This window comes from Carcharhinus amblyrhynchos, unplaced genomic scaffold, assembly GCF_965287045.1.
Source record: "Carcharhinus amblyrhynchos unplaced genomic scaffold, sCarAmb.v2.hapA scaffold_561, whole genome shotgun sequence".
In the NCBI taxonomy this organism is placed as follows: Eukaryota; Metazoa; Chordata; class Chondrichthyes; order Carcharhiniformes; family Carcharhinidae; genus Carcharhinus; species Carcharhinus amblyrhynchos.
The window spans coordinates 67281-82703 of NW_027650301.1; the positions used below are offsets into that span (position 1 = coordinate 67281).

Consider the following 15423-nt stretch of genomic DNA (forward strand, 5'->3'; position numbering starts at 1 on the left):
ATGGGTTAGTAAGTTCGCCGACGATACGAAGGTTGGTGGTGTTGTGGATAGTCTGGAGGGATGTCAGAAGTTGCAGCGTGACATAGATAGGATGCAAGACTGGGCGGAGAAGTGGCAGCTGGACTTCAACGTGGATAAATGTGTAGTGGTCCATTTTGGCAGGACCAATGGGATGAGCAAGTACGCTATCAAGGGTAGGAGTCTCAGCTGTGTTGAAGAGCAGAGGGATCTTGGAGTCCGGGTCCACAGGACTCTTAAATCAGCCTCGCAAGTGGAGGAGGTGGTCAAGAAGGCGTATGGTGTACTGGCCTTCATTAATCAAGCGATTGAGTTTAGGAGTCGGGAGGTAATGCTGCAACTTTATAGGACCCTTGTCAGACCCCACTTGGAGTACTGTGCGCAGTTCTGGTCACCTCACTATAGGAAGGATGTGGAAGCTATTGAAAGGGTGCAGAGGAGATTTACAAGGATGTTGCCTGGATTGGGAGGCATGCCTTATGAAGATAGGTTGAGGGAGCTGGGACTCTTCTCCCTGGAGAGACGAAGGTTGAGAGGTGACCTGATAGAGGTTTATAATATGTTGAGAGGAATAGATCGGAGGCTGTTTCCCAGGGCTGAAATGGTCGCTACGAGAGGTCACAGATTTAAGGTGCAGGGAAGCAAGTACAGAGGTGATGTTAGGGGTAAGTTTTTCACTCAGAGGGTGGTGAGTGAATGGAATCGGCTGCCGTCGGTGGTGGTGGAGGCGAACTCGCTGGGGTCTTTTAAAAGACTTCTGGATGAGTATATGGGATCTAATGGGATTGGGGGTTATAGATAGGTCTATGGCTTAGTAGGTATACAAGTGATCGGCGCAACTAGTGGGCCAAAGGGCCTGTTTGTGCTGTAGTGTTCTATGTTCTATCTTTACGTAAGCCTCCTTCTTTCTCTTCACTCGAGATTCAACTTCTTTAGTACACCACGGTTCCCTCGCTCGACCACTTCCTCCCTGCCTGACAGGTACATATTTATTAAAGATTCAAGTATTGGGGTATCTCAGTCCCTCAGTTTATTGTGTGTTGGGGTATCTCAGTCCCTCAGTTTATTGTGTATTGGGGTATCTCAGTCCCTCAGTTTATTGTGTGTTGGGGTATCTCAGACCCTCAGTTTACTGTGTATTGGGGTATCTCAGTCCCTCAGTTTATTGTGTGTTGGGGTATCTCAGTCCTTCAGTTTATTGTGTGTTGGGGTATCTCAGTCCCTCAGTTTATTGTGTGTTGGGGTATCTCAGACCCTCCTTCAGTTTATTGTGTGTTGGGGTATCTCAGACCCTCCTTCAGTTTATTGTGTGTTGGGGTATCTCAGACCCTCCTTCAGTTTATTGTGTGTTGGGGTATCTCAGACCCTCCCTCAGTTTATTGTGTATTGGGGTATCTCAGACCCTCCCTCAGTTTATTGTGTGTTGGGGTATCTCAGTCCCTCAGTTTATTGTGTGTTGGGGTATCTCAGTCCCTCAGTTTATTGTGTGTTGGGGTATCTCAGTCCCTCAGTTTATTGTGTGTTGGGGTATCTCAGTCCCTCAGTTTATTGTGTGTTGGGGTATCTCAGTCCCTCAGTTTATTGTGTGTTGGGGTATCTCAGTCCCTCAGTTTATTGTGTGTTGGGGTATCTCAGTCCCTCAGTTTATTGTGTGTTGGGGTATCTCAGTCCCTCAGTTTATTGTGTGTTGGGGTATCTCAGACCCTCCCTCAGTTTATTGTGTGTTGGGGTATCTCAGACCCTCCCTCAGTTTATTGTGTGTTGGGGTATCTCAGTCCCTCAGTTTATTGTGTGTTGGGGTATCTCAATCCCTCAGTTTATTGTGTGTTGGGGTATCTCACACCCCCCTCAGTTTTAGACTCCCCTACCTTTGGGAAAAGATATTGACTACCTACCTTGTCTATGACCCTCATTATTTTATAGATCTCTATAAGGTCATCCCTCAGCCTCCTATGCCCAAGAGAAAAAAGTCCCAGTCTATCCAGCCTCTCCTTAGAACTCAAACCATCAAGTCCCAGTAGCATCCTAGTAAATCTTTTCTGCACTCTTTCTAGTTTAATAATATCCTTTCTATAATAGGGTGACCAGAATTGCACACAGTATTCCAAGTGTGGCCTTCCCAATGTCTTGTACAACTTCAACAAGACATCCCAACTCCTGTATTCAATGTTCTGACCAATGAAACCAAGCATGCTGAATACCTTCTTCACCACTCTGTCCACCTGTGACTCCATTTTCAAGGAGCTATGAACATGTACCCCTAGATCTCTTTGTTCTGTAACTCTCCCCAACGCCCTACCATTAACTGAGTAAGTCCTGCCTGGTTCAATCTACCAAAATGCATCACCTCGCGTTTGTCTAAATTAAACTGCCATTCATCAGCTCACTGGCCCAATTGATCAAGATCCCGTTGCAATTGGAGATAACCTTCTTCACTGTCCACTATGCCACCAATCTTAGTGTGATCAGTAAACTTACTAACCATGCCTCCTATATTCTCATCCAAATCATTAATATAAATGACAAATAACAGTGGAGCCGGCACTGATCCCTGAGGCACACCGCTGGTCACAGGCCTCCAGTCTGTAAAACAACTCCCTACAACCACCCTCTGACTTCTGTCATGAAGTCAATTTTGCATCCATTTAGATACCTCACCCTGGATCCCATGTCCCTCAGTTTACTCTGTGTGTGTGGGTGTTACTTGGTCCCAGGAGGTCCCTGCTTATACCTGTTGATGTAGGGATGTTTGAGGCTCTCTTCAGCAGTCAGCCGACGGTCTGGGTTGAAAATGAGCAGTTTGTTCAGCAGGTCCAGGGCATCTGGTGGAGTGGTGCTGGGCAGAAGCTGTTCGAGCGAGGACCTGGGCCTGGGAGCAGAGATCAGATCATTGGACTGTCTGGTGGTTGAATGACATGTCTTACTATGACTGCGTGTAAAGAGTTCACCCACCTGCACAACATCTTCTGAACAACAGAGGCACCATAATCAGAGTTAATGGCCAGGACATCTGTGATCAGAGAGAAGAAGCAGAGTTATCCACACGGCACCCAGCACAGCCTATGACATGTAAACAGAACAGTGTGACATATTTCCTAGTGGACTCCAGTACAATGGCACTGGCCCATCAGCACAGTACAAATCCTGTGACCAATAACTCACCTCCTGACTCCACAAAGCCTGTCCACCATCAACAAGGCACAAGTGTTACGAATGAGTGGTAGGAAGTTAGAATGCAGCATTTGTAAGAACGGTAAAATTGTAAAAAGCATCGCATTTTCCCTTTAGAAGATGGTGCTTGTTCTGTGCTTAGAGAGTGAAAAAAATGCAAGTGCACAGAGAGCCCAAACTGAAACATTTATATTGAAAGGACAACAGACAACAGGGTTTTAAATTTAGCCAATCAATTTGAATCAGGCACTTGGATACTAAGAACCTGTTAAATATAAATCTGATGGTTTTGACAATCTAGGACCAGCCCCATTGTGGGGAATACTGTTATGTCATCACAAGTATAAAACAAGGGAGCAGTGGGACAAAAACAGACAGCAACTGCGACCTGCCAGAGATCACCACTCTCAGTTTTGAACTCTCGAGAGGGAGAATTGTTGGCTCTCATAGCTTCATCTATATCTTAGAGAAAGCACCATCTAGATAGCAAAGGTACCAAGGAAGAAAGAAGTTTCAGACAGAAGAATCAACAGAGAAGGCCCAGAATGTTCCGAAGACACAAAACCTGGTTGTAATTTAGAGAATGACCAAATTCTCTAAATTACAATTGTGATGGGGAAACTGGGACGGAGGAGGTTAGCTCCCAGGTAGGGGAGGACCGCAGGCAGTATGGGGGGGAGGTTAGACAGGGGGTGGAGAAGGGAAATGCCCAGACTGAGGGGGTGAAGTGTATATATTTTAATGCAAGGAGTGTAGTGAATAAGGTAGATGAGCTTAGGGCGTGGATTGCTGCTTGGGATTGTGATGTGGTGGCCATTACGGAGACTTGGATGTCTCAGGGACAGGACGGTACTTCAGGTGCCAGGTTTCAGATGCTTCAGGAAGGACAGGGAGGATGGCAGAAGAGGTGGTGGAGTGGCACTGTTGATCAGGGACAGTGTCATGGCTGCAGATAAAGAGGATGCTGTGGAGGGACTATCTACAGAGTCTCTGTGGGTGGAAGTTACAAACAGCAAAGGGTCAAAAACTTTGCTGGGTGTATTCTATAGGCCGCCCAATAGTGACAGGGAAGTTGAAGTGCAGATAGGGAAACAGATTCTGGAGAAATGTATTAATAACAGAGTTGTCGTGATGGGAGACTTCAATTTCCCAAACATCGACTGGAATATCCCTAGGGTAAGGGGTTTGGATGGGGAGGAGTTTGTTAGGTGTGTTCAGGAAGGTTTCCTGACACAGTATGTGGATGAGCCTACGAGGGGAGAGGCTGTACTTGACCTGGTACTGGCGAATGAACCAGGACAGGTGATGGATCTCTCGGTAGAGGAGCATCTTGGGAATGGTGACCATAATTCTATCTCCTTCACAATTGCATTGGAACGAGATAGGATCAGGCAGGCTAGGAAGGTGTTTGTCTGGAGTAAGGGGAGATACGAAGAAGTCAGGAAGTTACTTGGACAAATAAACTGGAAGGAGGCGTTCTTAGGGAAAAGTACTGAAGGAAGGTGGCGGATATTCAAGGAATGTTTGTCTGGAGCTATGCGTGACAACGTTCCGATGAGACAAGGGGGTTTTGGTAGGTCGAGGGAACCATGGTGCACGAAGGCTGTGTTGAACCTAGTCAGGAGGAAAGGGAAGGTGTACAAAAGGTTCAGGGAACTCGGAGAGGTTAAGGATCTTGAGGAGTATAAGGACTGTAGAAAGGAGCTTAAAAGGGAAATTAGGAGAGCCAGAAGGGGTCATGAGAAGACCTTGGCGGGTAAGATTAAGGAGAATCCCAAGGCCTTCCATAAATATGTGAAAGGTAAAAGGATGAGAAGAGAAGGGATAGGACCTATAAAAGGCGAAGGGGGAAAGGTCTGTGTGGAACCAGAAGAAATGGCAGAGGTGCTTAATGAGTACTTTGCCTCAGTATTCACGGTGGAAGCTGATCTGGGAGATTTTGCTACGGATTTGCAGCAGATGGAAAAGATTGAGTTTGTGGATATTAAGGTGGAGGATGTATTAGAACTTTTGAATTCTATCAAGATTGATAAGTCGCCGGGACCAGATGGGATATACCCCAGGATACTGTGGGAGGCGAGGGAAGTGATTGCAGAGCCCCTGGCGATGATCCTTGCGTCGTCAATGGAGACGGGAGAGGTTCCAGAAGATTGGAGGATTGCGGATGTAGTCCCTATTTTCAAGAAAGGGAACAGAGATAGCCCAGGAAATTACCGACCGGTGAGTCTGAACTCAGTGGTTGGTAAGCTGATGGAAAGGCTTCTGAGGGACAAGATTTACGACCATTTGGAGAGGTTTGACATGATCAGGAATAGTCAGCATGGATTTGTCAAGGGCAGATTGCGCCTTACAAGCCTAGTTGAGTTCTTTGATAATGTGACTGAACACATTGACGAAGGAAGTGCTGTGGACGTGGTGTACATGGACTTCAGCAAGGCGTTTAATAAGGTCCCCCATGCAAGACTTCTTGAGAAGGTGAGAGGGCATGGGATCCAAGGGCCTTTGGCCTTGTGGATCCAGAACTGGCTTGCCTGCAGAAGGCAGAGAGTGGTTGTGGATGGGTCTTTTTCTGCATGGAGGTCAGTCACCAGTGGAGTGCCCCAGGGATCTGTTCTAGGACCCTTGCTGTTTGTCATTTTCATAAATGACCTGGATGAGGAAGTGGAAGGATGGGTAAGTAAGTTCGCTGATGACACGAAGGTCGGTGGTGTTGTGGATGGTCTGGAAGGATGGCAAAAGTTGCAGCAGGACATAAATAGGATGCAGGACTGGGCGGAGAAGTGGCAGATGGACTTCAACGCGGATAAATGCGTAGTCGTCCATTTTGGCAGAACCAATGGGATGAACGAGTACACTATCAAGGGCAGGAGTCTTAGTAGTGTTGAAGAGCAGAAGGATCTTGGGGTCCGGGTCCACAGGACTCTTAAATCGGCCTCGCAGGTGGAAGAGGTGGTCAAGAAGGCGTATGGTGTACTGGCCTTCATAAATCGAGGGATTGAGTTTAGGAGTCGGGAGGTAATGCTGCAACTTTATAAGACCCTTGTCAGGCCTCATTTGGAGTACTGTGCGCAGTTCTGGTCGCCTCACTATAGGAAAGATGTAGAAGCTATTGAAAGGGTACAGGGGAGATTTACAAGGATGTTGCCTGGACTGGGAGGCATGCCTTATGAAGTTAGGTTGAGGGAACTGGGTCTCTTTTCCCTGGAGAGACGTAGGTTGAGAGGCGACCTGATAGAGGTTTATAAAATGTTGAGAGGAATAGATAGGGTGGATTCTCAGAGGCTATTTCCCCAGGTTGAAATGGTCACTACGAGAGGACACAGGTTTAAGGTGCGGGGAGGAAAGTACAGAAGTGATGTTAGGGGTAAGTTTTTCACTCAGAGGGTGGTGAGTGAATGGAATCGGCTGCCGTCAGTGGTGGTGGAGGCGAACTCGCTGGGGTCTTTTAAAAGACTTCTGGATGAGTATATGGGGTTTTATGGGATTGGGGGTTATAGATAGGTGTTGATGTGATCGGCGCAACTCGTGGGCCGAAGGGCCTGTTTGTGCTGCAGTGTTCTATGTTCTATGTTCTATTTTTGTTAATAAGTGGGAATTTTAAGGGGCATCTGGACAATACATGAATAGAATGGGAATGGAGGGATATGGTCCCCGGAAGAGGAGGGGGTTTTAGTTCAGATGCGCAGCATGGTCGGTGCAGCCTTGGGGGGGGCCGAAGGGCCTGTTCCTGTTCTGTAATTTTCTTTGTTCTTTGTATTTATTTGAACAGCAGACGGTTACAATTAGAATCTTGTTTTATTCAGGAATAGTTAGTAGTTAGAAGGGATTTATTTGGCTTGTTCATAGTTTAGAACATAGAACATTACAGCGCAGTACAGTCCCTTCAGCCCTCGATGTGGTGCTGATCTGTGAAACCAATCTAAAGCCCATCTGACCTACACTATTCCAATATCCCAGGTTGATAAGGTTGTTAAGAAGGCGTACGTTGTGTTAGCTTTTATTGGTAGAGAGATTGAATTTCAGAGCCGTGAGGTCATGTTACAACTGTACAAAACTCTGGTGTGGCCGCACTTGGAGTATTGCGTACAGTTCTGGTCGCCGCATTATAAGAAAGATGTGGAGGCATTGGAAAGGGTGCAGAGGAGGTTAACCAGGATGTTGCCTGGTATGGTGGGAAGGTCTTATGAGGAGAGACTGAGGGACTTGAGGTTATTTTCATTGGAGAGAAGAAGGTTACGAGGTGACCTGATTGAAGCATACAAGATGATCAATGGATTGGATAGGGTGGACAGTGAGAGCCTTTTACCTCGGATGGTGATGGCTAACAGAATGGGACATAGCTTTAAATTAAGGGGTGGTAGCTACAGGACGGATGTCAGAGGTAGGTTCTTTACTCAGAGGGTAGTAAGGGCGTGGAATGCTCTGCCTGCAACAGTTGTGGACTCGCCAACTTTCAGGGCGTTCAAATGGTCAGTGGATAGGCATATGGATAACATTGGAATAGTTTAGGTTAGAGGGTCATTAGATTGGTTCCACTGGTCGGCGCAACATCGAGGGCCGAAGGGCCTGTATTGCACTGTAATGTTCTATGTTCTAATATCATCCATATACTTATCCAATGACCATTTAAATGCCCTTAATGTTGGTGAATCCACTACAGTTGCAGGCAGGGCATTCCACGCCCTTACTACTCTCTGAGTAAAGAACCTACCTCTGACATCCGTCCTATAATTACCACCAGTCAGTTTAAAACTATGTCCCCTCGTGTTAGCCATCACCATCCGAGGAAAAAAGTTTTCATTGTCCACCGTATCTGATCCTCTGATCATCTTGTATGCCTCTATTAAGTCACCTCTTAACCTTTTTCTCTCCAATGAAAATAACCTCAAGTTCCTCAGCTTTTCCTCATAAGACCTTCCCACCATACCAGGCAACATCCTGGTAAACCTCCTCTGCACCCTTTCCAATGCTTCCACATCCTTCCTACAATGGGGACATGAATGTAGCTGAGGAGGACACTGGGGTGCAGGGGTGTAAAATAGACAGTATTGCAGTTGATACGGGGGATGTGCTGGATATTCTAGAGGGCTTGAAAATAGATAAGTCCCCTGGTCTGGACGGGATTTACCCTAGGATTCTCTGGGAGGCAAGAGAGGTGATTGCAGAGCCTCTGGCTCTGATCTTCAGGTCGTCGTTGGTCTCAGGTATAGTACCGGAAGATTGGAGGACAGCGAATGTTGTCCCATTGTTTAAGAAGGGGAACAGAGACTTCCCCGGGAATTATAGACCGGTGAGTCTTACTTCTGTTGTGCGCAAGGTTTTAGAAAGAATTATTAGGGATAGGATTTATAGTTATTTGGAGAGTAATGAATTGATTAGAGACAGTCAGCATGGTTTTGTGGAGGGTAGGTCGTGCCTTACTAACCTTATTGAGTTCTTTGAGAAAGTGACCAAAGAGGTGGATGGGGGTAAGGCAGTTGACGTGGTATATATGGATTTTAGTAAGGCATTTGATAAGGTTCACCATGGTAGGCTTCTGCAGAAAATGCAGATGTATGGGATTGGGGGTAATCTAGGTACTTGGATCAGGAATTGGCTAGCAGATAGGAGACAGAGGGTGGTGGTTGATGGTAAATAGAACATAGAACATAGAACATCACAGCGCAGAACAGGCCCTTCGGCCCACGATGTTGCGCCGACCAGTTAAAAAAAAACAATGACCCACTAATCTAAACCAATCCCTTTTCGTCCATAAACCTGTCCACAGACCTCTTAAACGCCCCCAAACTAGGCGCATTTACAACTGCAGCAGGCAGGGCATTCCAATCCCTCACCACCCTCTGGGTAAAGAACCTACCCCTGACATCTGTCCTATAACTACCCCCCCTTAGTTTAAAGCCATGCCCCCTCCTGCTAGATTTTTCCATCAGAGGAAAAAGGCTATCACTATCCACCCTATCTAAACCTCTAATCATCTTATATGTTTCAATAAGATCCCCACTTAGCCGCCTTCTTTCCAGCGAAAACAACCCCAAATCCCTCAGCCTCTCCTCATAGGATTTCCCCTCCATACCAGGCAACATCCTGGTAAACCTCCTCTGCACCCTCTCCAAAGCCTCCACATCCTTCCTGTAATGTGGGGACCAGAACTGCACACAATACTCCAAGTGCGGCCGCACCAGAGTTGTGTACAGTTGCAACGTAACGCTACGACTCCTAAATTCAATCGCCCTACCAATAAACGCCAAGACACTGTATGCCTTCTTAACAACCTTATCTACTTGATTCCCAACTTTCAGGGATCTATGTACACATACACCTAGATCCCTCTGCTCCTCCACACTATTCAAAATCTTCCCGTTAGCCCTATACTCAACACATCTGTTATTCCTACCAAAGTGAATTACCTCACATTTCTCTGCATTAAACTCCATCCACCACCTCTCGGCCCAGCTCTGCAACCTGTCTAAGTCTTCCTGCAAACTATGACACCCTTCCTCACAATCTACCACACCTCCGACTTTGGTGTCATCAGCAAATTTACTGATCCACCCAACTATACCCTCATCCAGATCATTAATAAAAATCACAAACAGCAGTGGCCCCAACACAGATCCCTGAGGCACACCACTTGTAACCGAGCTCCATGATGAATATTTACCGTCAACCACTACCCTCTGTCTCCTATCCGCTAGCCAATTCCTAATCCAGTTCCCTAGATCACCCCCAATCCCATACATCTGCATTTTGTGCAGATGTATTCATCATGGAGTTCGGTTACGAGTGGTGTGCCTCAGGGATCTGTTTTGGGGCCACTGCTGTTTGTAATTTTTATTAATGATCTGGATGAGGGTTTAGTTGGGTGGATTAATAAGTTTGCTGATGACACCAAAGTCGGAGGTGTGGTAGATTGTGAGGAAGGGTGTCATAGTTTGCAGGGTGACTTAGACAGGTTGCAGAGCTGGGCCGAGAGGTGGCGCGGACGGAGTTTAATGCGGAGAAGTGTGAGGTAATTCATTTCGGTAGGAGTAACAGATATGTTGAGTATAGGGCTAACGGGAGGACTTTGAATAGTGTGGAGGAGCAGAGGGATCTAGGTGTATGTGTACATAGATCCCTGAAAGTTGGGAATCAAGTAGATAAGGTTGTTAAGAAGGCATACGGTGTCTTGGCGTTTATTGGTAGGGGGATTGAATTTAGGAGTCGCAGCGTCATGTTGCAACTGTACACAACTCTGGTGCGGCCGCACTTGGAGTACTGTGTGCAGTTCTGGTCCCCACATTACAGGAAGGATGTGGAGGCTTTGGAGAGGGTGCAGAGGAGGTTTACCAGGATGTTGCCTGGTATGGAGGGGAGGTCCTATGAGGAGAGGCCCTCGAGCCTGCCCCGCCATTCAATAAGATCATGGCTGATCTGTTGTGGCTCAGTTCCACTTTCCCGCCCTCTCCCCATAACCCTTAATCCCCTCTCTTATCAAGAACCCATCAACCCGCTTCTTAAAAATATTTAGCGAGGCAGCCTCCACCACTTCAACGGGCAGAGAATTCCAGAGATTCACCACCCTTTGAGTGAAGAAGTTCCTCCTCAACTCCGTTCTAAACCGCCCCCCCTTTATCTTGAGGCTGTGCCCCCTAGTCCTGCTGTCTTTTTTGAGCGGGAAGAGTCTCTCCACCTCTATCCTATCCATCCCATTCATCATCTTATACGTCTCAATGAGATCTCCCCTCATTCTTCTAAACTCTAATGAGTACAAGCCTAGTTTATTCAGCCTCTCCTCATAGCTCAATCCCCTCAACTCCGGTATCAGCCTAGTAAACCTCCTCTGCACTCCCTCCAGGGCCAAAATATCTTTGCGCAGGTGCGGCGCCCAAAACTGCACACAGTACTCCAGCTGCGGACTCACCAATGCCCTATACAGCTGCAGCAAGACCTCCCTACTTTTATATTCAATCCCCCTCGCTATGAAGGCCAGCATCCCATTCGCCTTCCTGACCACCTGCTGCACCTGCAAGCTGGGTTTTTGCGACTCATGCACAAGGACCCCAAGGTCCCTCTGCACTGTCGCCTGCTGCAGTTTTTCGCCACGTAAGTAATAGTCCTTCCTACCATTCTTCCTACCAAAGTGGACCTCACACTTGCCAACATTAAATTCCATTTGCCATTTCCTGGCCCATTCGCCCAGCCTATCTAGATCCTTCTGCAGACTCTCCACACCCTCCGCACAATTTGCCTTTCCCCCAATCTTGGTGTCATCAGCAAATTTCGACACCCTGCACTCGGTTCCCTCCTCCAGATCATCTATATAAATGGTAAATAGCTGAGGCCCCAGCACCGACCCCTGGGGCACCCCACTCGTCACCAACCGCCAATCCGAATAGCACCCACTGACCCCCACTCTCTGCCTCCTATTTGACAACCAGTCCTCTATCCACGCTAACACCCTACCCCCAACTCCATGTCCCCTGACCTTCTGCAACAACCTCTTGTGAGGTACCTTGTCAAACGCCTTCTGAAAATCCAGAAAGACCACATCCACCGGCTCTCCTCTATCCACTGCCCTAGACACATCCTCATAGAACTCCAGTAAATTTGTCAGACACGACTTCCCTTTAATGAAACCGTGTTGCGTCCGCCCTATCAAGCAATTCCCTTCAAGATGCCTCGCAATTTCCTCCTTAATGACGGATTCTAACATTTTACCTACCACAGACGTTAAACTAACCGGCCTATAATTCCCCGCCTTTTGCCTGGCACCCTTCTTAAACAACGGCGTAACATTAGCCGTTTTCCAATCTTCCAGCACTTCCCCGGAATCCAGCGACGTCTGGAAAATAACCACCAAGGCATCCACTATAACCTCCGCCATTTCTTTCAGAACCCTCGGATGCATTCCATCCGGTCCTGGGGACTTGTCCACAATCAGCCCCTCCAGTCTGTCGCGCACCACCTCTCTAGTAACAGTAATGTCATTAAGACCCTCCAGTCCTACCACCTTTCCATCGCTAACACCCGGTACACCACGTCAACTGCCTTACCCTTATCCACCTCTTTGGTCACCTTCTCAAAGAACTCAATAAGGTTTGTGAGGCACAACCTACCCTTCACAAAACCATGTTGACGATCCCTAATCAATTTATTTCCCTCTAGATGATGATAAATCCTATCTCTTACAATCCTTTCCAAAACTTTGCCCACAACAGAAGTAAGGCTCACCGGTCTATAATTCCCAGGATGGTCTCTACTCCCCTTCTTGAACAAGGGGATAACATTTGCTATCCTTCAGTTTTCTGGCACTATTCCTATAGACAATGATGACCTAAAGATCAAAGCCAAAGGCTCTGCAATCTCCTCCCTAGCCTCTCAGAGAATCCTAGGATAAATCCCATCTGGCCCAGGGGACTTATCTATTTTCATACTCTCAAGAATTGCTAACACCTCCTCATGAACCTCAATCCCGTCTAGTCTAATAGCCTGTATCTCAGTATTCTCCTCGACAACATTGTCTTTTTCATGTGTGAATACTGATGAAAAATATTCATTTAGCGTTTCTCCTATCTCTTCGGACTCCATGCACAACTTCCCACTACTGTCCTTGACTGGCCCTAATCTTACCCTATCATTTTTTTATTCCTGACATACCTATAGAAAGCTTTAGGGTTTTCCTTGATCCTATCCGCCAAAGACTTCTCATGTCCTCTCCTGGCTTTTCTTAGCTCTCCCTTTAGGTCCTTCTTGGTTAACTTGTAACTCTCAAGTGCCCTAACTGAGCCTTCACGTCTCATCTTTACATAAATCTCCTTCTTCCTCTTCACAAGAGATTCAACTTCTTTCGTAAACCATGGTTCCCTCGCTCGAGCACTTCCTCCCTGCCTGACAGGTACATATTTACCAAGGACACACAGTAGCTGTTCCTTGAACAAGCTCCACATTTCAGTTGTGCCCATCCCCTGCAGTTTCCTTCCACATCTTATACATCCTAAATCTCACCTAATCGTATCATAATTACCTTTCCCCCAGCTATAACTCTTGCCCTGTGGTATATACCTATCTCTTTCCATCACTAAGGTAAACGTAACCGAATTGTGGTCACTATCACCAAAGTGTTCACCTACCTCCAAGTCTAACACCTGGTCTGGTTCATTACCCAAATCCAATGTAGCCTCACCTCTTGTTGGCCTATCTACATACTGTGTCAGGAAACCTTCCTGCACACATTGGACAAAAACTGATCCATCTAAAGTACTCAAATGATAGCGTTTCCAGTTAATATTTGTAAAATTAAAGTCCCCCATAACAACTAAACTGATACTTTTGCTCCAATCCAAAATCATCTTTGCAATCCTTTCCTCTACATCTCTGGAACTTTCTGGAGGCCGATAGAAAACTCCCAGCAGGGTGACCTCTCCTTTCCTGTTTCTAACCTCAGCCCATATTACCTCAGTAGACAAGTCCACATCAAACCTCCTTTCTGCCACCGTAATACTGTCCCTGACTAACAATGCCACATTTCCCCCTCTTTTACCACCTTCTCTGATCTTACTGAAAAATCTAAACCCTGGAACTTGCAACAACCATTCCTGTCCCTGCTCTGAAATAGCCACAACATCGAAGTTCCAGGTACCAACCCATGCTGCAAGTTCACCCACCTTATTCCGGATCTCCTGGCGTTGAAGTAAATACACTTCAAACCACCCTCCTGCCTGCCAGTACACTCCTGCGACCTTGAAACCTTATTCGTGATCTCACTATTCTCAGCCTCCTGTCCACTCGAGCTACAATTCAGGTTCTCATTCCCCTGCTGAATTAGTTTAAACCCTCCTGAAGAGCATTAGCAAATTCCCCCCTCAGGATATGGGTACCCCTCTGGTTCAGGTGAAGACGATCCCGTTTGTAGAGGTCCCACCTACCCCAGAACGAGCCCCAATTATCCAGGTATCTGAAACCCTCCCTCCTGCACCATCCCTGTAGCCATGTGTTCAACTGCTCTCTCTCCCTATTCCTCTCCTTGCTGGCACATGGCATGGGTAACAAACCAGAGATGACAACTCTGTTTGTTCTAGCTCTAAGCTTCCATCCTAACTCCCTGAATTTCTGCCTTACATCCCCATCCCTTTTCCTATGTTTTTGGTGCCTATGTGGACCATGACTTGGGGTTGGTCCCCCTTCCCCTTAAGGATCCCAAAAACATGATCCGAGACATCACGGACCCTGGCACCTGGGAGGCAACACACCAACCGCGAGTCTCTCTTGTTCCCACAGAGTTTCCTATCTGTTCCCCCTGACTATGGAGTCCCCAGTGACTTATGCTCTACTCCTCTCCCCGCTTCCCTTCTGAACAACAGGGACAGACTCTGTGCCAGAGACCTGTACCTCATGGTTTATGCCTGGTAAATCGTCCCCTGTAATAGTATCCAAAACGGTATACTTGTTATACAGAGAAACGGCTACATTTAGTTCATTTGTTAGATAAGTTAATTGTTAATTAGTTAATTGTTATGTGTTGATTTTCGACTAAGTGTCAGGGATTTATTTTTATTTAACCACTAGAAGTTGCTGAAGAGCAGGTCGCACCACTTCATACATTCTTTTTACAGATTATAGGGTGATGTTCTCTTTGGGTGTTTCGGTATTAGTTCTCAAAGGGGGAATCAACCTTCGGGTTTATAAAACATAAGTCAGCAGTGTGATGGAATGTGGTTGAGTTTTTGATGCAGATGGAGGATGAGAAAGTAGGGTCCCGAACCTGAGTCCTCTGTTTGAACAGAGGGGAGTACGATAGGATGAGAGAGGAATTGGCGAATGTAGATTGGAGGTGCAGATTGGTTGGTAGGACGGCTGAGGAACAGGGGATGATTTTTAAGGAGATCTTTCTTGGTGCTCAGCAGAAATATATTCCGATGGTAAAGAAAGACTGTAGGAGAAGGGATAATCAGCCGTGGTTATCGAAGGAAATAAAGGAGAGTATTAAATTAAAAGCTGATGCGTTCAGAGTGGCTAAAAGTAGTGGGCGATTAGAAGATTGGGAAAGGTTTAAAAATCAACAAAGAATGACTAAAAAGTTGATAAAGAAAGGAAGGATAGACTATGAAGCTAAACTAGCACTAAATATAAAAAATGACAGTAAAAGTTTTTACAAATATATAAAGGAGAGGCTGGCTAGAGTGAATGTTGGACCCTTAGAGGATGAGAGGGGGGATTTAGCGGTGGGAGATGAGGAAATGTCTGAGGCTTTAA

At 46.5% G+C, this 15423-nt stretch overlaps 1 protein-coding gene across 1 annotated transcript in view; it reads right to left on the bottom strand.

The window, feature by feature from the left end:
- Positions 1–15423, bottom strand: part of mapk15 (mitogen-activated protein kinase 15) — a gene marked incomplete at its 5' end in the record, with an annotated part of 107369 nt that overhangs the window by 61078 nt on the left and 30868 nt on the right. The window contains 2 exons of the mRNA XM_080184094.1: positions 2750–2887; positions 2971–3028. Coding sequence (XP_080040220.1) covers positions 2750–2887; positions 2971–3028 — 196 coding nt within the window. The remainder of the gene's footprint in view (positions 1–2749; positions 2888–2970; positions 3029–15423) is intronic.